This window comes from Tubulanus polymorphus, chromosome 7 (assembly GCF_964204645.1).
Source record: "Tubulanus polymorphus chromosome 7, tnTubPoly1.2, whole genome shotgun sequence".
Classification (NCBI taxonomy): domain Eukaryota; kingdom Metazoa; phylum Nemertea; class Palaeonemertea; order Tubulaniformes; family Tubulanidae; genus Tubulanus; species Tubulanus polymorphus.
In genome coordinates, this window is record NC_134031.1 from 232329 (window position 1) to 254720 (window position 22392).

General features: G+C 43.9%; 2 protein-coding genes across 3 annotated transcripts; one reads left to right on the top strand and one right to left on the bottom strand.

Moving 5' to 3' along the window:
* The first annotated feature begins 209 nt into the window (after positions 1–209).
* On the top strand, positions 210–9227 carry LOC141908390 (DNA repair protein REV1-like). Its single transcript, XM_074798430.1, has 20 exons — positions 210–268; positions 604–755; positions 1633–1750; positions 1825–1993; positions 2083–3275; positions 3397–3493; positions 3581–3791; positions 4032–4156; positions 4235–4389; positions 4487–4606; positions 5602–5822; positions 6227–6371; positions 6555–6685; positions 6769–7052; positions 7217–7310; positions 7382–7645; positions 7727–7966; positions 8036–8279; positions 8736–8838; positions 9095–9227. Exons 2-20 carry the CDS (start codon positions 684–686, stop codon positions 9225–9227), a joined length of 4119 nt encoding a protein of 1372 aa, XP_074654531.1. The 5' UTR covers positions 210–268; positions 604–683.
* A 3547-nt stretch (positions 9228–12774) lies between these two features.
* On the bottom strand, positions 12775–21871 carry LOC141908482 (dual specificity mitogen-activated protein kinase kinase 7-like). 2 transcript variants are annotated; one of them, XR_012619611.1, is made up of 11 exons: positions 21748–21871; positions 20826–21058; positions 20631–20744; positions 20412–20531; positions 19677–19784; positions 19527–19578; positions 17663–17790; positions 17504–17584; positions 15545–15687; positions 13666–15457; positions 12775–13578 (listed from the first exon to the last, which is right to left on the bottom strand). XR_012619611.1 is itself a non-coding variant. In XM_074798563.1 (10 exons), exons 1-10 carry the CDS (start codon positions 21869–21871, stop codon positions 15289–15291), a joined length of 1272 nt encoding a protein of 423 aa, XP_074654664.1. In that variant the 3' UTR covers positions 12775–15288. The 2 variants fall into 2 exon arrangements, 1 of the variants encoding a protein (XP_074654664.1); XM_074798563.1 differs by having other exon boundaries at positions 12775–15457.
* Positions 21872–22392: the final 521 nt, after the last annotated feature.

Sequence of the window (22392 nt, forward strand, 5' to 3'; positions counted from 1 at the left end):
GGGGCCTTTCGTATACGAAATACACTACTTAAACACTTTTTGATAATAGGGAAATAATCAATGAATCCGTATTGATGCTCGCAGAAGTTTGGAGTCGAAAAGAGATATTTCTTATTCGTTTCGTCGTTTCAGTTCGTTTAGAACCTAGAGGGCAGCACCGGACAGTGAATGCAATTCAATTCAAAGAATTTATTACAAATCAATTTACTTTTATTGACAGCTGACAGGAGTTTAGGTTTAAAATGATATTTCTACGCATGCAGTCGAGGTAATTATTATAACCCCATAAAAGCGTGATCCTCCTCACTATAAAGTGTAGTTTGTGACAATGACTGCCCAAGTTTTACACGCGCAGGGACCAGGCAGCACTGACCGGCAGTGACTTGGATGAGGCGGCGAGCTGCACTGTGGTGATGTCTCACTCCTTTTACAGTGTGACAGTTGTGGAGTTGATTCAATCAGGAGCCTTGATAGATAAAAGGGGCCCTTGTTGATTGCCGCCAAAAATGCAATAACACCTGCATTCTGTGTGGACGTGTGAAATGTTACGGTCCAAGTTGTAAGTCACATGTTGTAACACTTCATTGCCGTTTACTTTTACAGCCTAATGTTAGGGTCATAGGGAGCAGCGAGTTTTATATCGAAGACAACGGGAGCAGCGAGTTTTCACTTACACAGTAATAATGTCATCCACTAGTAGAGGAGGACGAGGAGGAAAGAAAAAGAGGAGAGATGACAACGGTTGGGAACAATTTGTAAGTTTATAAGTTAGAGAATACCGGTTTATATCTCCCCTGATACCCCCCCTCCCCTGATACCCCCCTCCTAGTTAGTATCACGAGCGGATATTTTCACAAACCACATCTGATTATAAAAGCTTACCAACAACGATTAGGTGATTAACAAGAATCCCTCCCCAAATCCTGTGATCCCTCCTGCGACCCTGTGATCCCGACCCTATGATCCCTCCCCGACCCTGTGATCCCTACCCCGACCCTATGATCCCTCCCCCGACCCTATGATCCCTCCCCGACCCTGTGATCCCTCCCCCGACCCTGTGATCCCTCCCCCGACCCTATGATCCCTCCCCCGACCCTATGATCCCTCCCCGACCCTGTGATCCCTCCCCCGACCCTGTGATCCCTCCCCCGACCCTGTGATCCCTCCCCCGACGCTGTGATCCCTCCTGCGACCCTGTGATCCCTTTCCGACCCTGTGATCCCTTTCCGACCCTGTGATCCCTCCCCGACCCTGTGATCCCTCCTCCGACCCTATGATCCCTCCGCCGACCCTGTGATCCCTCCCCCGACGCTGTGATCCCTCCTGCGACCCTGTGATCCCTTTCCGACCCTGTGATCCCTCCCCCGACCCTGTGATCCCTCCCCCGACGCTGTGATCCCTCCTGCGACCCTGTGATCCCTTTCCGACCCTGTGATCCCTCCCCCGACCCTGTGATCCCTCCTGCAACCCTGTGATCCCTCCCCCGACCCTGTGATCCCTCCCCCGACCCTGTGATCCCTCCTGCAACCCTGTGATCCCTCCCCCGACCCTGTGATCCCTCCCCTCCCTCCCTCCCTCCCGCGACCCTGTGATCCCCTCCCTCCCCACTGATACAAAGTTATATATTTACAGGGTGGCTATATGGCTGCGAAGATTAAAAAGTTGGAAAATCAATTTACATCAGAGAAAGAAGAAACTTCTAAAAGTCATATATTTAAAGGAGTTTCTATATTTGTGAATGGATATACAAGTGAGTATTATACAGATCGATTTCACACGGTTCAACAATCACTCAATAGAGGGAGTTATCGTTGTTTTATATAGATCCATCGTCCGATGAATTGAGACGTTTAATGACGACTAACGGCGGCAGATTTATTCATTATTACGATCGTCTCAAGGTCACTCACATCATAGCCACAAATCTACCAAATAGTAAGATTAAAAACTTGAAACGTGAATTAGTGGTGAGTCCGAACTGGATAACAGACAGGTCAGTCGCACCCAGACCCAGCGTGGGTAATCTTGATACTAGATTAGATTCAATTGATATTTCAATCGATTGTTTTGTATTTATTGTAGCGTTAAAGCAGGGAAACTGCTGCCTTACAGTGACTATCTACTCTACCGTAAACAATTTAAAAAATTAGATGTCATCAGCGCGAAAAGTAATCCATCTAAAACTGACAACGCAGAGGACCGTGTCGTTACTACTGCATCAACTGGAAATCCTACTGTCAAATTAGACGATTCACAAACCACCAGTGTTAGTTCTAAAGTTCAAACTAGGAATCTACCGGACTCAGAAACCAGCGGTGTTAGTTCTAAAGTTCAAACTAGGAATCTACCGGACTCAGAAACCTGTGGTGTTAGTTCTAAAGTTCAAACTAGGAATCTACCGGACTCAGAAACCTGCGGTGTTAGTTCTAAAGTTCAAACTAGGAATCTACCGGACTCAGAAACCAGCGGTGTTAGTTCTAAAGTTCAAACTAGGAATCTACCGGACTCAGAAACCAGCGGTGTTAGTTCTAAAGTTCAAACTAGGAATCTACCGGACTCAGAAACCTGCGGTGTTAGTTCTAAAGTTCAAACTAGGAATCTACCGGCCTCAGAAACCAGCGGTGTTAGTTCTAAAGTTCAAACTAGGAATCTACCGGACTCAGAAACCAGCGGTGTTAGTTCTAAAGTTCAAACTAGGAATCTACCGGACTCAGAAACCAGTGGTGTTAGTTCTAAAGTTCAAACTAGGAATCTACCGGACTCAGAAACCAGTGGTGTTAGTTCTAAAGTTCAAACTAGGAATCTACCGGACTCAGAAACCAGCGGTGTTAGTTCTAAAGTTCAAACTAGGAATCTACCGGACTCAGAAACCTGTGGTGTTAGTTCTAAAGTTCAAACTAGGAATCTACCGGACTCAGAAACCTGTGGTGTTAGTTCTAAAGTTCAAAATAAGAAAACAACGGCCTCAGAAACCTGCAGTGTCAGTTCTAAAGATACGAGATTTCTCTCAGAATTTTATGCTAATTCACGTTTGCACCATCTGTCCACTTGGGGCGCTGAGTTTAAACAATACGTCAATAAACTACAGACAGAAAATGATCAATTCCCGGGACGTGATAAACTCAATGAGTTTGTACAATCAACTGCTGGAGAACCATGCGATAAACTCAATGAGTTTGTACAAACAGCAGTGGCTGGAGAACGTGTTATAATGCACATTGATATGGATTGTTTCTTTGTGTCAGTTGGATTGAGATCTAGACCACATTTAAAAGGTTTGTATCTCGCTATCTTCACTTAACAGCAGGATCCAGTTTCACAGTTGTCTCTGACTCAATTTAATTCATTTGAAATAAACCTATAAGTGAACCAGTAGCAGTTTTATTGTATTTATAGGTAAACCAGTAGCAGTCACTCATTCTAAAGGAAAATCTGAATTACATAAACGAGAAGGAACAGATATTCAATATGAACGAGCTTTATGGCAACACAGGTAGATTTAGAAAGAGCTGGAACTGAATTCCAGAGAACAGACTGAATTCAAACTGGTTTATTTTCACTGCATGTTGTTTACTTTCAGGAAACGTTCTCGATTGTCAAAAGGTGGCGCTGCTGCTGCTGCTGTATTTGTTAATGATAATCTAGATGAAGATTCTGAGGATGAATTTCAACAATCTGAAACCAAACGTCATCACAATTCTGCTGCTGCTACTGCTGCTGTTTCTGATACAACAGCTGAAAAAATTCCTTCATTTGCTGAAATAGCATCGTGTAATTACGAAGCAAGACAGGTATTAACAAATACCAGACTGGCCAGGCTAGGGTAGGCTAGGGTAGACTAGGGTAGACTAGAGTTCAGAATTTGTGATGTTTGATATTGTGTTTATCGTTCAAGGCTGGTTTAAGGAATGGAATGTTTATTGTTCAAGGCTGGTTTAAGGAATGGAATGTTTATTGTTTAAGGCATGTTTAAGGAATGGAATGTTTATTATTCAAGGCTGGTTTAAGGAATGGAATGTTTATTATTTAAGGCTGGTTTAAGGAATGGAATGTTTATTGGTGAAGCGATGAAATTATGTCCGAATCTCGTCACAATTCCGTATGATTTTGACAGTTATAACGAAGTATCTCGACAACTTTATGATATAGTTGCCAGGTAACAGTAGCAGAATGAAACCGATCTGTCTGTTGTAAGAAGCACATACTGTTCATATTGAACTGTCTCTATTTTTAGTTATACTCATTGTATTGAAGCTGTAAGCTGTGATGAGATGTTTATTGATTGTACCGATTTATTAGAACACACCAGCGCGACACCTGATCAATTCTCTTCGATGTTACGTTCTGAAATACAATCATCTACTCATTGTGCGGCATCATGCGGTATGGGTAAGTGTTGGTAAGTGGGGGTAAGTGTTTATCCACTTCCACAGTGGAACAGCCCTTTCACGATGCAAGTTATTGTAAATTTTGAATCTATTTATAGGTACGAATATATTACTAGCCAGAATGGCGACTAGAATTGCTAAACCAAATGGACAATATTATCTACCTTCAAGTGATGTTCAAGAATTCATTGTTAAACAACCAGTTAAACATTTACCAGGCACGTACAGTAACCGAGACCAGGGGCTACTGGACCCAGTTCCACAGTTCTGTGTACAGTAACCGAGACCAGGGGCTACAGGACCCAGTTCCACAGTTCTGTGTACAGTAACAGAGACCAGGGGCAACAGGACCCAGTTCCACAGTTCTGTGTACAGTAACAGAGACCAGGGGCTACAGGACCCAGTTCCACAGTTCTGTGTACAGTAACAGAGACCAGGGGCTACAGGACCCAGTTCCACAGTTCTGTGTACAGTAACAGAGACCAGGGGCTACAGGACCCAGTTCCACAGTTCTGTGTACAGTAATAGAGACCAGGGGCTACAGGACCCAGTTCCACAGTTCTGTGTACAGTAACAGAGACCAGGGGCTACAGGACCCAGTTCCACAGTTCTGTGTACAGTAACAGAGACCAGGGGCTACAGGACCCAGTTCCACAGTTCTGTGTACAGTAACAGAGACCAGGGGCTACAGGACCCAGTTCCATAGTTCTGTGTACAGTAACAGAGACCAGGGGCTACAGGACCCAGTTCCACAGTTCTGTGTACAGTAACAGAGACCAGGGGCTACAGGACCCAGTTCCACAGTTCTGTGTACAGTAACAGAGACCAGGGGCTACAGGACCCAGTTCCACAGTTCTGTGTACAGTAACCGAGACCAGGGGCTACAGGACCCAGTTCCACACTTCTGTGTACAGTAACAGAGACCAGGGGCTACAGGACCCAGTTCCACACTTCTGTGTACAGTAACAGAGACCTGGGGCTACAGGACCCAGTTCCACAGTTCTGTGTACAGTAACAGAGACCAGGGGCTACAGATGCTCAACAGTTGGTTAAAGATAACCGGCGGATATATACAATAATAACAATGAACTTGTCACTAGTCAACTAACCACTTGTAAACTGTAACCAACTTTTGAGCAACTGCAGCTCCAGAGGTCTTATGTCCTGTGAATAATCCTAAATTTCAGTTGATCTGATTTGTTATATTTTCTAGGTGTCGGATCGGCTACAAATGTAAAACTAAGAGAATTAGGTGTTGAAACTTGTGGACACTTACAGCAGATCGGTTTATCAACTTTACAGAAAGAATTCGGCCCAAAAACTGGACAATGTTTGTATAATTACAGTCGCGGTGAGGACAGTCGCCGACTTAGAGTCGAACATCAGAGAAAATCAATATCGGCAGACGTTAATTACGGTATTCGTTTTACTGAGGTAACTTTAGATAAATCTGGATAGAGTTTACATTGATATTCTGTATGGAGATCATTGAATCAGTTTTCTGATCATTGAATCAGTTTCCTGATCATTGAATCAGTTTTCTGATCAATGAATCAGTTTTCTGATCGTTGAATCAGTTTCCTGATCATTGAATCAGTTTTCTGATCATTGAATCAGTTTCCTGATCATTGAATCAGTTTTCTTATCAATGAATCAGTTTTCTGATCGTTGAATCAGTTTCCTGTTCATTGAATCAGTTTCCTGATCATTGAATCAGTTTTCTTATCAATGAATCAGTTTTCTGATCGTTGAATCAGTTTCCTGATCATCGAATCAGTTTTCTGATCAATGAATCAGTTTTCTGATCATTGAATCAGTTTTCTGTTGTATATTCGTAGAATTCAGACGTTGAGAAGTTTATATCTGAACTTTCTACGGAAGTCGAAGCTCGATTAAAGAAATTAAACTCAAAAGGGAAAACTATAACGATAAAACTGAAAATCAGGGCTTCAAATGCACCGAAAGAAACTGCAAAATTCATGGGTAAACAATTCATAACTGTTATAGAATCTCTATCTGTCACTATCTGTCACATATGTCTGTCTGACGTCTATCTGTCACTGTCTGACGTCTATCTGTCACTATCTGTCACATATGTCTGTCTGACATCTATCTGTCACTGTCTGTTTGTCTGTCTGTTTGAATGTTTTCTATTTTTCTTCACAGGTCACGGAGTTTGTGATAACGTTACCAAATCAGTAACATTACCGATAGCAACCGACGATAATAAGATTATCAGTTCGAAATGTATGGATATGATTCGACCGATGAAGATATCAGCTGAAGATTTCCGTGGGGTAAGAACTCCTTCCCCGGGGGGTTACTGGGTCCGGACTCATCTTAAGGAATTTGAGATTGCAATGTTTTCTATGTTTTGTAGGTTGGAATTCAGATTCAGAAATTAGAAACTCAGAAAAATCGATCAAATATTACGAGCATTTTGAACTTTACTAGAAAATCCAGTGAAATCCCAGCTACAGCAGGTAGTGATACTAGTGGTAAACCGGTATCATCAGAATCAGATAAAACTCCCAGCAGCAGCAGCAGGAACAGCAGCAGCAGCAGGAACAGCAGCAGCAACAGCAACAGCAGCAGCAACAGCTGCAGGAAGAAGGGAATCCTGAAATTCACTACAGACAAACAACAAATAAAGTCTCATATGAAGTAAGTTTTATATTTTCATATTAGGTTCACAAAATTGTGCAGGGGCTGCAGTTTGAAGGAATACTGCAGTAATTCACTATATCAACGATCCACTGTTTAACTGTAACTGCTGCCCCTGGTACACACAAACCTGATTGTGTGTATTTCTGTATGTATATTTATAGAAATTCACTGCCTCCACTTCCACAGTTTAATCCACAAACTCCACATGTATCGACAAAACCTCCAACTACAGACTTCCTACTCTCTCCATCTCAGGTAATTAATCATTACATGCGCCTGTGTGACTGACATGTGCCTGTAACATGGAGTATTATATCTCTAACTAGGTCGATCTCGATGTTCTAAAAGAACTCCCTCCAGAAATTCGTCGACAAATTGAAAACGATTTGAAAAAATCGAAAAAGAATCAAGTAGAAAAATCATCGCATGAAAAACCGGCTACAAAACGTGGACTGATTCGGGATTACCAGGAAACTGCGGCCAGTGATAAACCGGGCTGTTCTCATTGGCTAACTACATCAACCAATCAGCAACCAGATGATGAGATCGTTGTATTATCAGAAATCGAGGAACTACCTTCATTTTCACAGGTATCCATTACACTCTGTTCTACAGCTATAGCTGTCTATATTAGTGATGTCATAGGGGGAAATCTGTTACATTATTCATAGATCGATCCGGATTGTCTAGCAGCGCTACCTGGTGACATTCAGAGAGAACTAAACGCAGCTTACAACAATAAACAACGGTCGTCATCGGTAACTACATCAGTAGCTGGAACAGCAGCGGGAACGGGGAAGATGCAGAAATCACCGGCGAAAACAGTACAGTTACTATGGAAACCAAATGCTGAAAAATCACCCATAAAAGCTGGAACAGGAAAACGAACGACATTCAAATCACCTTCGAAGGTTCGTAGAAATACAACAATTAAAACCGGTATTTAATTTGAGTGAGACAGAGAGATGTGTTTATATTAGGGTTCACCGGGAAAGAGATACAAATCACCGAACAAATACAAGGTTAAAACCAGTCCGAATAAACCTGTAGAAAGAAGACGCTTTGAAGATGATCTGATGGAAGGGACAGCAGTACCAGAAGTTATCCAGCATCCTGGAGCAGTCCTCCAGCAACCTGATACTCGTCCTCCTGTTAACATATGTGGTGCAGTTACTTTGCAAGAAGTGAAAGATTTAACTTTAGAATGGATTTTAACATCTCCTGGTGAGTTAGGTTTTTAGCTATCTGTAGAAACTCTCCGTCTCCTGGTGACTTAGTTAGGTTTTTAGCTATCTGTAGAAACTCTCCGTGTCCTGGTGAGTTAGTTAGGTTTTTAACTATCTCTAGAAACTCTCCGTGTCCTGGTGAGTTAGTTAGGTTTTTAGCTATCTGTAGAAACTCTCTGTCTCCTGGTGAGTTAGTTAGGTTTTTAGTTATCTGTAGAAACTCTCCGTCTCCTGGTGAGTTAGTTAGGTTTTTAACTATCTCTAGAAACTCTCCGTGTCCTGGTGAGTTAGTTAGGTTTTTAGCTATCTGTAGAAACTCTCCGTGTCCTGGTGAGTTAGTTAGGTTTTTAGCTATCTGTAGAAACTCTCCGTGTCCTGGTGAGTTAGATAGGTTGCTGGGTATCTGTAGGAACTCTCCGCAATATATTTAAATGGAGTTGTTTATATTTGTCAGTTCCAGAAGTTGAAGATGTTGTGAGATATCAGTGCTATCTGGATGAACTTGTGAATGACTGTAATTTAGAACAAGTTGATCTTCTATTGCATTATCTATACAGGTAACTCTTTCTCCTCCCTCTCCCTCCCTCTCCCTCCCTCTCCCTCCCTCTCCCTCCCTCTCCCTCCCTCTCCCTCCCTCCCTCTCCCTCCCTCTCCCTCTCCCTCTCCCTCTCCCTCTCCCTCTCCCTCTCCCTCTCCCTCTCCCTCTCCCTCTCCCTCTCCCTCTCCCTCTCCCTCTCCCTCTCCCTCTCCCTCTCCCTCCCTCTTGCTCATCTCTCTTTTCATCAGTTGTGTAATGATTATTATCTATTTTAGGAGATGTAGTCGGCTTGATTCTGAGGTGTGGATTCAGTGTTTAACTGATATCATTAAATCAGTACAGAACAGTGTTCTTATTAAACATGGTGCTAAATTAAAACTCAAATTTAACTCATCAATCGGAAATTAATTTTGTATTTATTAATTTATTGTGAAATAAATCAGTTTATTTTATTTTATTTTATTAATATTGAGTCTAGTTCTACAGTGGTTTGGAGTATGTTGGACAAGTTGCAGTATAGCACTAGGACTCTGGAGTCAGAGTGCAGCCTCGGACCCCAGTCACTGATCAGCCAATCCTGACCAGTCCATCACTGAACCGGGGCTGCAGTTGCTCAAAACTGGCAGATAAATACCACAGAAACAATGAACTTTTAATTGTCACTGTGTCAACTGTTTACAATTCAATAGTGATTTGGCTTCAAGCAAAATGCGGGAGTCAGTGGTGGCCCCTTTGAATTGGCGTCCCGTCGACTGTAGTAATATCTACAGACTCCGAATCAAAGATCGTCTGAAAGAAAAGTGAGATTCTCATCTATGAATGGTGGCTTTAAAGTCTTAAATCAAGAGAATGGTTTTATTAGCATTTGAAACAATACAGCCCGCCACTGAAAGAATAGTAATCTCAACCGTCTAGTGCTGCCCCTATGTATAACGATAGCGGAAAAAACGTGAACTAACATAATACTCGCTTGCCAGACACTTTTTACGGCCGTACTGGACAAACTATTTACCGACTTGCGGGCCGGAATCAGAGAAAATTCTCAAACTCTTTGAAAACAGCACTGAAACTAATCAACTGGTGATTCTTATATAAAAGAAGAGTTTTAAAAGAATAAATTTGTATCAGGGTATTTCTAGTGAGGTCGGCGATGATATAATGATAATTCATTGGTAAGCAATGGTTTTTGCTAATAAATAGAATAAAGTAACCCAAAAAGATATAGAAATACCATCTAAAATTCATTATATCATATTGTATTAGAATAAGGCGACAAACTGATCCGTATTGTAGGAAATTCATATTCCTCCGGCAGTGCATTATTATTTTAGTTCACAGAAATTCCACTATCGTTATTCATAGGGGCAGCACCGTACGGTTGAGATCTAACACAGCCTAGCCATTCTACTGTGGCATGTGAGTAGTACAGCTATTTTTTAAATGTCAAAATTCATGTATTATTCAACAGAAATGAAAGTTCAAAAATAAAAAAGAGCACTTTTCAGCACTAATTGACATCTTAATGGAAACAAACTGTCGATGATCGAATACAGTTATTCGCTATGGGTCTAGAAACCACTGACCCTCCCCAGCTGGACCTGATACAGCCATGAATCCATCAAATAAAAGACATTGTTTTTTTACATATAACAATTTATAATTCAGTGAATTCCATACATTATTATGATCAATGTTTTACAGTTTTTGTGTTTCTACCACAAACAATTATTTAATTACATTTAATTTATTTTTTATCTTTTTTTTAAATTATTATTTACATGATTAATTTTACACATGATATCAATTAATTAATATTTTAAAAACATCACTTTCTCAAAATGAAGGAAGTGATTTATTTCTATTCTATTCCAATTGTTAGTTAGGTTTTTAGCTATCTGTAGAAACTCTCTGTGTCCTGGTGAGTTAGATAGGTTTTTAGCTATCTGTAGAAACTCTCCGTGTCCTGGTGAGTTAGATAGGTTTTTAACTATCTGTAGAAACTCTCCGTCTCCTGGTGAGTTAGATAGGTTGCTGGGTATCTGTAGGAACTCTCCGCAATATATTTAAATGGAGTTGTTTATATTTTCCAGTTCCAGAAGTTGAAGATGTTGTGAGATATCAGTGCTATCTGGATGAACTTGTGAATGACTGTAATTTAGAACAAGTTGATCTTCTATTGCATTATCTATACAGGTAACTCTTTCTCCTCCCTCTCCCTCCCTTTCCCTCCCTCTCTCCCTCCCTCTCCCTCCCTCTCTCCCTCCCTCTCTCCCTCCCTCTCCCTCTCCCTCTCCCTCTCCCTCTCCCTCTCCCTCTCCCTCTCCCTCTCCCTCTCCCTCTCCCTCTCCCTCTCCCTCTCCCTCTCCCTCTCCCTCTCCCTCTCCCTCTCCCTCTCCCTCTCCCTCTCCCTCTCCCTCTCCCTCTCCCTCTCCCTCTCCCTCTCCCTCTCCCTCTCCCTCTCCCTCTCCCTCTCCCTCTCCCTCTCCCTCTCCCTCTCCCTCATCCCTCTTTTCATCAGTTGTGTAATGATTATTATCTATTTTAGGAGATGTAGTCGGCTTGATTATGAGGTGTGGATTCAGTGTTTAACTGATATCATTAAATCAGTACAGAACAGTGTTCTTATTAAACATGGTGCTAAATTAAAACTCAAATTTAACTCATCAATCGGAAATTAATTTTGTATTTATTAATTTATTGTGAAATAAATCAGTTTATTTTATTTTATTTTATTAATATTGAGTCTAGTTCTACAGTGGTTTGGAGTATGTTGGACAAGTTGCAGTATAGCACTAGGACTCTGGAGTCAGAGTGCAGCCTCGGACCCCAGTCACTGATCAGCCAATCCTGACCAGTCCATCACTGAACCGGGGCTGCAGTTGCTCAAAACTGGCAGATAAATACCACAGAAACAATGAACTTTTAATTGTCACTGTGTCAACTGTTTACAATTCAATAGTGATTTGGCTTCAAGCAAAATGCGGGAGTCAGTGGTGGCCCCTTTGAATTGGCGTCCCGTCGACTGTAGTAATATCTACAGACTCCGAATCAAAGATCGTCTGAAAGAAAAGTGAGATTCTCATCTATGAATGGTGGCTTTAAAGTCTTAAATCAAGAGAATGGTTTTATTAGCATTTGAAACAATACAGCCCGCCACTGAAAGAATAGTAATCTCAACCGTCTAGTGCTGCCCCTATGTATAACGATAGCGGAAAAAACGTGAACTAACATAATACTCGCTTGCCAGACACTTTTTACGGCCGTACTGGACAAACTATTTACCGACTTGCGGGCCGGAATCAGAGAAAATTCTCAAACTCTTTGAAAACAGCACTGAAACTAATCAACTGGTGATTCTTATATAAAAGAAGAGTTTTAAAAGAATAAATTTGTATCAGGGTATTTCTAGTGAGGTCGGCGATGATATAATGATAATTCATTGGTAAGCAATGGTTTTTGCTAATAAATAGAATAAAGTAACCCAAAAAGATATAGAAATACCATCTAAAATTAAGGGAAGATTCATTATATCATATTGTATTAGAATAAGGCGACAAACTGGTCCGTATTGTAGGAAATTCATATTCCTCCGGCAGTGCATTATTATTTTAGTTCACAGAAATTCCACTATCGTTATTCATAGGGGCAGCACCGTACGGTTGAGATCTAACACAGCCTAGCCATTCTACTGTGGCATGTGAGTAGTACAGCTATTTTTTAAATGTCAAAATTCATGTATTATTCAACAGAAATGAAAGTTCAAAAATAAAAAAGAGCACTTTTCAGCACTAATTGACATCTTAATGGAAACAAACTGTCGATGATCGAATACAGTTATTCGCTATGGGTCTAGAAACCACTGACCCTCCCCAGCTGGACCTGATACAGCCATGAATCCATCAAATAAAAGACATTGTTTTTTTACATATAACAATTTATAATTCAGTGAATTCCATACATTATTATGATCAATGTTTTACAGTTTTTGTGTTTCTACCACAAACAATTATTTAATTACATTTAATTTATTTTTTATCTTTTTTTTAAATTATTATTTACATGATTAATTTTACACATGATATCAATTAATTAATATTTTAAAAACATCACTTTCTCAAAATGAAGGAAGTGATTTATTTCTATTCTATTCCAATTGTTTTTCTATGGCTTGAATTCAGGTGCAGCAAACAGCAGTTATTAATATATTGTATAAAATGTGTCCATAGATATTCAACTTAGAAGAATCTAATTATATGAAGGTTCAGTCAGACTTGTTGAAACTCGGGAGTTGATGAGCCCAGTTTAGTGTGGAACTAGGCCTACTTTTAATTGTTGAGCCCAGAATCCAGTTCCACAGTCCCGGACCCAGTTCCATATGAACTGTAGAACTCGACTGGTTCCTGCTGAGGCCCTACTGTAGAACTCAACTGGTTCCTGCTGAGGCCCTACTGTAGAACTCGACTAGTTCCTGCTGAGGCCCTACTGTAGAACTCGACTGGTTCCTGCTGAGGCCCTACTGTAGAACTCAACCGGTTCCTGCTGAGGCCCTACTGTAGAACTCGACTGGTTCCTGCTGAGGCCCTACTGTAGAACTGGACTGGTTCCTGCTGAGGCCCTACTGTAGAACTCGACTGGTTCCTGCTGAGGCCCTACTGTAGAACTCAACTGGTTCCTGCTGAGGCCCTACTGTAGAACTCGACTGGTTCCTGCTCAGGCCCTACTGCTGATTATGTGAATTGATGTCCTGCATTTATCAAATCTAACAGAAAATAAAAACTTGAAACAAAAAAAAAAACAAACGACGACAATAGAAATTACAATACATAGCCTCAAACAGCAGCCTCACATAGCGGCCTCAAATATCAGCCTCACACAGCGGCCTCAAATATCAGCCTCACATAGCGGCCTCAAATATCAGCCTCACACAGCGGCCTCAAATATCAGCCTCACACAGCGGCCTTAAATATCAGCCTCACACATTGGCCTCAAATATCAGCCTCACACATTGGCCTCATGAGCAGAAAATAACAAAACATATCATTAGAGAAAATATCTACATTAGACAGCAACGATTTCTTCAAAATAACCTCACCTTAATCAGGGGCAGGGTAGGCGTGGGTGGTGGGTATTCCCAGTTCAGTCTGTTATAACATACAGTCATCATTGATACCAATTAGTATTATAGGTGTTGCCAAAGTAACGCTATTATTTACTAATTAAGAATTAGCCAAACCTTGATCAAACTGAACAATAATTCCATCGTTTAAAATGGCCATTTCATTGTCACATCATAATTTTTGGATGTTATAACAGACTAACTAACTGTATAGGGCAATAACTAGTGATCAGACTATAACTGCTGTAAGTGAATGAAGCCCCTAGAATTCAATATCAATCTTACAGTGATTCTGTGCGCTGTACGAACACGACAGACTTCAGCTGCCTTACAATAATCATTATTATATCAATAATTAGCCTCATAATTAATTATTAATCAATTAAACATTGACACAAAAAACTAAAACTCCTTCAAATTGCGATTGACGAAGTTTTAGTAAAATAATAATAACTTAAAAACAAATATTATCTTGAATTAACTAATAATAATCTATTGGATATTAAAATTACGTTTCTAGGTCGCGGTGACCTATAAAATCTGTATGAATTACCCGCAAAAATTCAGGTATAACATCAACAATTCCCCGATTCCCCCATCCCTGGTTTACTATTACCCTCTTCCCCGTATTACAACGTTCTCCGTGCCTGTTTTACAATTACCCCTTCCTGCATCCCCGCTTTATAAGTGGGACAGCGTCCTCTAGAATAGGACCCGTGACAACTAGTGCTCCCCCCTTCCCCATGTGTTAACCCCTAAACTCAGCAACACTTCGCTTAATCCTCTCAGTTCCTGAGGAGCCTGATGTCTCTCAACCAGAGCGCTAGAATCTGGTGATCTAACATTGATCTTAGGTCTATCCGTGTTTAAAACTATCCAACCCATACCAAAAAACAGTTAATTCCTAAACAGTTGTTATTGTTGTGTGATTATTTATAAACACATGTAACATGTGAATGTGTTATATAAACATGTGATACACAGTAATCAATAATAAAACAACTGTGAATAAAACTGACCAGAATGTTATCAAAAACCCGTCCGTCAAAAACTATCCATCCATGCACTTCTACTGTGTGTCAGTACGTCTGCCAGTGCAGGGCCAAATCTTGGAAAATAGGAAGGCAGGATTCTTCGAGAAAAGGAAGGACATCCTCGCATCACGCAGCAACGCCGAGGGCCACAAACATCTATTTTCTCGAGGATGAGTTTCAAATTTATACCCGGTCTGGACCCCTGAAACGACCCCTAGTTGTGGACCCCTGAAACGACCCCTAGTTGTGGACCCCTGAAACGACCCCTAGTTGTGAACCCCTGAAACGACCCTTAGTTCCACCCCTGCAGTATTTAACGCTATGATACGCCGGCAGCACTAGTGGCGCCGCCGCTGGTGAATTCAATCATCTGTCTGACTCCGAGGTACCACGACGCCACATCTACATATATCATCTCGTAATGTAAAATAAACCCGTGCTCCAATAATTTACGATATTTCGGTCGTTTGTGAAAATCTTTCGTTAAACTGAAAAATATTCAAAATTCAAATCCAATTATTGTTAACTGTTTATCGATGGATTTGAATGTTATTTCAACGGGACTCGATTCTTACCAATCAGTGACGAATGAACAGAAATGCAATGAAAAACCTCGACCCGCCGGTAAAGATGGCGGATCTTCCTGTAAAACTCGCGTTAGCACCTCAAAATCTGTTTTACAATTTTTATATGGAAATTCACCAGTTGCGAGTTCCACCTACAATTAAACAGAATATTCATTAGGGGCAAATGGAGACGGAGTTCTTTGGGGCATAGTTGAGTTCTGTGGGGCATAGTAGTTCTGTGGGGCTGCTAGGGGTAGTTGGGCTCAGTGGGCTGCTGGGTTTAGTTGCCCTGTAAGGCCCAGTGAGCCACTAGGTCCATTTTGGCCCTGTAGGGCCTGGTTGAGCTCTGTGCAGCCCGTGGGCTGGTGGGTCCCTGTAAGGCTTGGTTGAGCTCTGTACAGCCCGTGGGCTGTTAGGTCCCTGTAAGACCTGGTTGAGCTCTGTACGGCCTGTGGGCTGGTGGGTCCCTGTAAGACCTGGTTGAGCTCTGTACGGCCCGGTGGGCTGGTGGGTCCCTGTAAGGCTTGGTTGAGCTCTGTACGGCCTGTGGGCTGGTGGGTCCCTGTAAGACCTGGTTGAGCTCTGTACGGCCTGTGGGCTGGTGGGTCCCTGTAAGACCTGGTTGAGCTCTGTACGGCCCGGTGGGCTGGTGGGTCCCTGTAAGGCTTGGTTGAGCTCTGTACGGCCTGTGGGCTGGTGGGTCCCTGTAAGGCCTGGTTGAGCTCTGTACGGCCCGGTGGGCTGGTGGGTCCCTGTAAGGCTTGGTTGAGCTCTGTACGGCCTGTGGGCTGGTGGGTCCCTGTAAGGCCTGGTTGAGCTCTGTACGGCCCGGTGGGCTGGTGGGTCCCTGTAAGGCTTGGTTGAGCTCTGTACGGCCTGTGGGCTGGTGGGTCCCTGTAAGGCCTGGTTGAGCTCTGTACGGCCCGGTGGGCTGGTGGGTCCCTGTAAGGCCTGGTTGGGCTCTGTACGGCCCGGTGGGCTGGTGGGTCCCTGTAAGACCTGGTTGAGCTCTGTACGGCCCGGTGGGCTGGTGGGTCCCTGTAAGACCTGGTTGAGCTCTGTACGGCCCGGTGGGCTGGTGGGTCCCTGTAAGACCTGGTTGAGCTCTGTACGGCCCGGTGGGCTGGTGGGTCCCTGTAAGGCCTGGTTGGGCTCTGTACGGCCCTGTGGGCTGGTGGGTCCCTGTAAGGCCTGGTTGGGCTCTGTACGGCCCGGTGGGCTGGTGGGTCCCTGTAAGACCTGGTTGAGCTCTGTACGGCCCTGTGGGCTGGTGGGTCCCTGTAAGACCTGGTTGAGCTCTGTACAGCCCGTGGGCTGGTGGGTCCCTGTAAGACCTGGTTGAGCTCTGTACGGCCCGTGGGCTGGTGGGTCCCTGTAAGACCTGGTTGAGCTCTGTACGGCCCTGTGGGCTGGTGGGTCCCTGTAAGACCTGGTTGAGCTCTGTACGGCCCTGTGGGCTGGTGGGTCCCTGTAAGACCTGGTTGAGCTCTGTACAGCCCGTGGGCTGGTGGGTCCCTGTAAGACCTGGTTGAGCTCTGTACAGCCCGTGGGCTGGTGGGTCCCTGTAAGACCTGGTTGAGCTCTGTACGGCCCTGTGGGCTGGTGGGTCCCTGTAAGACCTGGTTGAGCTCTGTACGGCCCTGTGGGCTGGTGGGTCCCTGTAAGACCTGGTTGAGCTCTGTACAGCCCGTGGGCTGGTGGGTCCCTGTAAGACCTGGTTGAGCTCTGTACAGCCCGTGGGCTGGTGGGTCCCTGTAAGACCTGGTTGAGCTCTGTACGGCCCGTGGGCTGGTGGGTCCCTGTAAGACCTGGTTGAGCTCTGTACAGCCCGTGGGCTGGTGGGTCCCTGTAAGACCTGGTTGGGCTCTGTACGGCCCTGTGGGCTGGTGGGTCCCTGTAAGACCTGGTTGGGCTCTGTACGGCCCTGTGGGCTGGTGGGTCCCTGTAAGACCTGGTAGGTGTACGTACCAATGAGATACCTAAACTCCAAACATCAGCTCTGATATCATAATCTGGTTTAGTTGGATTTGGGGGATCAATTCTTTCAGGCTGAAAATAAACAAAAATATTTCATCAAATATCTCACAGGGCAGATAATGTCCTAGTCCTAGTCCGGTATTTACTCACAGCCATATACGCAGCACATCCGGCGCTCCTTGTTTTAGCTTTTGAATCGACTAGTCGTCCACTTATTCCAAAATCACAAAGTTTTATTCGACCGCATTCGTCTAGTAGTATATTGGATGGTTTTATATCTGAAACACGGAGATAGAGACTGTAAACACAGGAGAGGGGGGAGGGGGGGAGTGGAGAGGGAGGAGGGAGGAGGGAGAGGGAGGAGAGGAGGGGAGGAGAGGAGAGGGAGGAGAGGGGGAGAGCGCATTCGTCTAGTAGTATATTGGATGGTTTTATATCTGAAACAGGGAGATAGAGAGAGACTGTAAACACAGGAGAGGGAGGAGAGGGGGAGAGGGGGAGAGGGGGAGAGCGCATTCGTCTAGTAGTATATTGGATGGTTTTATATCTGAAACAGGGAGATAGAGAGAGACTGTAAACACAGGAGAGGGAGGAGAGGGGGAGAGCGCATTCGTCTAGTAGTATATTGGATGGTTTTATATCTGAAACACGGAGATAGAGAGAGACTGTAAACACAGGAGAGGGAGGAGAGGGGGGAGAGGGGGAGAGCGCATTCGTCTAGTAGTATATTGGATGGTTTTATATCTGAAACAGGGAGATAGAGAGAGACTGTAAACACAGGAGAGGGAGGAGAGGGGGAGAGGGGAGAGGAGAGGGGGGAGAGGGGGAGAGCGCATTCGTCTAGTAGTATATTGGATGGTTTTATATCTGAAACAGGGAGATAGAGAGAGACTGTAAACACAGGAGAGGGAGGAGAGGGGGAGAGGGGAGAGGAGAGGGGGGAGAGGGGGAGAGCGCATTCGTCTAGTAGTATATTGGATGGTTTTATATCTGAAACAGGGAGATAGAGAGAGACTGTAAACACAGGAGAGGGAGGAGAGGGGGAGAGCGCATTCGTCTAGTAGTATATTGGATGGTTTTATATCTGAAACACGGAGATAGAGAGAGACTGTAAACACAGGAGAGGGGGGAGAGGGGGAGTGGAGGAGGGGAGAGGGAGGAGAGGGGGAGAGCGCATTCGTCTAGTAGTATATTGGATGGTTTTATATCTGAAACACGGAGATAGAGAGAGACTGTAAACACAGGAGAGGGAGGAGAGGAGGGGAGGAGAGGGAGGAGAGGGAGAGGAGAGAGGGAGGAGAGGGGAGGGAGGAGGAGAGGGAGAGAGGAGAGGGAGGAGAGGGAGGAGAGGGAGGAGAGGGAGGAGAGGGAGGGAGGAGAGGGGGAGAGCGCATTCGTCTAGTAGTATATTGGATGGTTTTATATCTGAAACACGGAGATAGAGAGAGACTGTAAACACAGGAGAGGGAGGAGAGGAGGGGAGGAGAGGGAGGAGAGGGAGGAGAGGGAGAGGAGAGAGGGAGGAGAGGGGAGGGAGGAGGAGAGGGAGAGAGGAGAGGGAGGAGAGGGGGAGAGGAGAGGGAGGAGGGAGAGGGAGGAGAGGACGAGAGGGAGAGAGGAGAGGGAGGAGAGGGAAGAGAGGGGAGAGGGAGGAGAGGGAGGAGAGGGAGGAGAGGGAGGAGAGGAGGAGAGGAGAGGGAGGAGGGGAGAGGAGAGGGAGGAGGGAGAGGGAGGAGAGGACGAGAGGGAGAGAGGAGAGGGAGGAGAGGGAAGAGAGGGGAGAGGGAGGAGAGGGGAGGGAGGAGAGGGAGGAGAGGAGGAGAGGAGAGGGAGGAGGGGAGAGGGAGAAGAGGGGAGGGGGGATAGGGAGGAGAGGGAGGAGAGGAGGGGAGGAGAGGGAGGAGGGGAGAGGGAGGAGAGGGGGGATAGGATGGGAGGAGAGGGAGGAGAGGGGAGGGGGGAACGTATTAGTCTAATATCAGGGCAGAGAGAAGGGTGTGTGTGTAGTACTAACCTCTGTGAATGACTCCATGAACTTCTTTTAAATAATTCAATGCCTTCAATGTCTGCAATAATGAAATCAATCAATCAATCAATCAATGAGGAGGAGGGCGGGGCATGATGCTACAGGAGGCGGGGCTTTAATCATCATTCATTGACTTACCGCTACTGCTAATTTACCCAGAATTCTCTCTGGCATCGGACCTTTTAATTTACGAATTAATTTATCAAAACAAGTTGACATCAACTCCATACAAATCCATACATCACTCTGTGTGAGAGAGAGAGACAGAATATCAGATCAATACAACTCCCCCTCACTCCCTCCACTCCCTATAACACCCCCTCCCCCTCAAATCCATACATCACTCTGTGAGAGAGAGAGACAGACAGAATATCAGATCAATACAACTCCCTCCCTCCCCTTAACTCCCTACAACACCCCCTCCCCCTCAAATCTATACATCACTCTGTGTGAGAGAGAGAGAGAGAGACAGAATATCAGATCAATACAACTCCCTCCCCTCCCCTTAACTCCCTACAACACCCCCTCCCCCTCAAATCTATACATCACTCTGTGTGAGAGAGAGAGAGAGAGACAGAATATCAGATCAATACAACTCCCTCCCCTCCCCTTAACTCCCTACAACACCCCCTCCCCCTCAAATCTATACATCACTCTGTGAGAGAGAGAGAGAGAGAGAGAGAGAGACAGAATATCAGATCAATACAACTCCCTCCCCTCCCCTTAACTCCCTACAACACCCCCTCCCCCTCAAATCTATACATCACTCTGTGTGAGAGAGAGAGAGAGACAGAATATCAGATCAATAGAACTCCCCCTCACTCCTCCACTCCCTCCGCCCCCCCCCCCCCTCCCCTCAATGTCGATACTTACACTGGTAATAAATGCTCCCACACACTGGACGATGTAAGGACAATCGTGACATTTTAACACAACGTCTAAATCCATTATAATGCGTTTGTTTTCTTCACGGTTTCCGGAACGTCGCATTTGCTACAAAACGATCATATCAAAATCAGTTACGCCCCCTAGTGATCACAATATCAACTACAAATACCGGGTATCACGCCCCCTAGCGGCGATAATACGAACCTTCACAGCGACGAGGTGACGAGATTGTTTGTGTAACATTTTAACGACGTGTCCACATGTTCCGTGACCTAATTCACCTAGAGGATCTAAATCTTTTATCGCAGATCGATATTTCTGAAATGAGATACGATATATCAATATCGAGATATGAGATATCACTCAGATGATGGGGAGAGGGAGGGGGGAGTTTCTAACCTGCCCGTTTAGAGTAAGAATTCCTGTTTGTTTCATTATTTCCTCATATTTTTTCTCTATTTCGGCGCCATCTGGTGGTTTCGGTTGAGGTGACATCGGTATATTTAAATGGCGTTGTCGGCTGCTAGCCGGCGCCGAGCCAGCTCTCATTTGAACCCCGGCGAACGTTGGTCTCGTCGCCGATACCGTCGAGAATCCGCTGAAACTTCCATCCAGAGGCAGAGGTAAACCCACTGTAGAAATAAACACACATTACTTACTGAATTACACACTGACTGATTTACGAATAGTTACAACTGTGGAACTGGGAACAGATTGTTACAACTGTGGAACTGGGTCCAGATTGTTACAACTGTGGAACTGGGTCCAGATTGTTACAACTGTGGAACTGGGTCCAGATTGTTACAACTATGGAACTGGGTCCAGATTGTTACAACTGTGGAACTGGGTCCAGATTGTTACAACTGTGGAATTGGGTCCAGATTGTTTCAAGAATAAAACTGATATATCTATGTAAATGGTCAAGTTTTATTAGCCACACAGTGGAAAGGTGACGTTAACTGCAGTTAGAGCAGATTGTTAAGAAGACAATTACAAGATTGAAAGGCACACAACAGCTCAGATTCAGATTGGCAGCAATTGAATAATAAATGTCAAATGGTTTAAACTACTGATTTGATTATTGGAAATAACTGATCAATTACATTCAAACAATAGTTGAGAGTGGATCAGTGAAACAGGACTCAGTTCCACAGTTTCCACACAACTGTGGAACAGGGGGCACTATCATCATCATTAGATATTTGATTGTGAAATGTCAGTGTTGTTGTTGATTGAGAGTTGAGAGGTCAGGTCGGGGATAACAACAGTAAATCACGATCAATCCACAGATAAAACACTGCTATATTTAAAGTACACGTACTGGGTTTAGGTTTAACAGGAAGTTCCCAGTTTCTCGGATTTCTATCTCGTCTTCTCGACTCATTTTCAGCCTTTAATTTCGCTTCTAAATCGTTTAATTTGTTGTGGAATGAGGAGGTCGCCATCTTGAGTCACATGATCAATAACATTCAAACCGGCCACGACGAAACGACGAGCAGCGAATTTTCATCGAGAACAAATGAAATGAATGCTCATAATTAGATAAAATTAAGCGTAAGTGTTTTGAAACAATGAATTATCTATTTTGCCACGAGATTTGCGGCTGGGTTTGATCAAATTCGTTTAAAGATACGACACAAAATACAAGTTGAAATCAGCCAACAAGAAAAACCAAACAATTCCAAAATAATATGAAATTATATTCTATTATATCATCATCAATTATTCGGTGGATTTAAAGGTTTTTAAAATTTGCAATTAAATTTCATTTGAATTTAATATTTATTCTCGAGTACGTGCAAATGCGTTACGAGCATTCACTGCCTTTTTAAGACACATTATAGAGTTGATGAGGGTAGGCCTAGTTAGGTACAAGCGCCCTTTATTGATCGTTTATCGGGCAATGCGGGCTATAATTCGTACAAAATACTACGTAAATTTAGATTTAGTAAAAGCTATGTGAGGA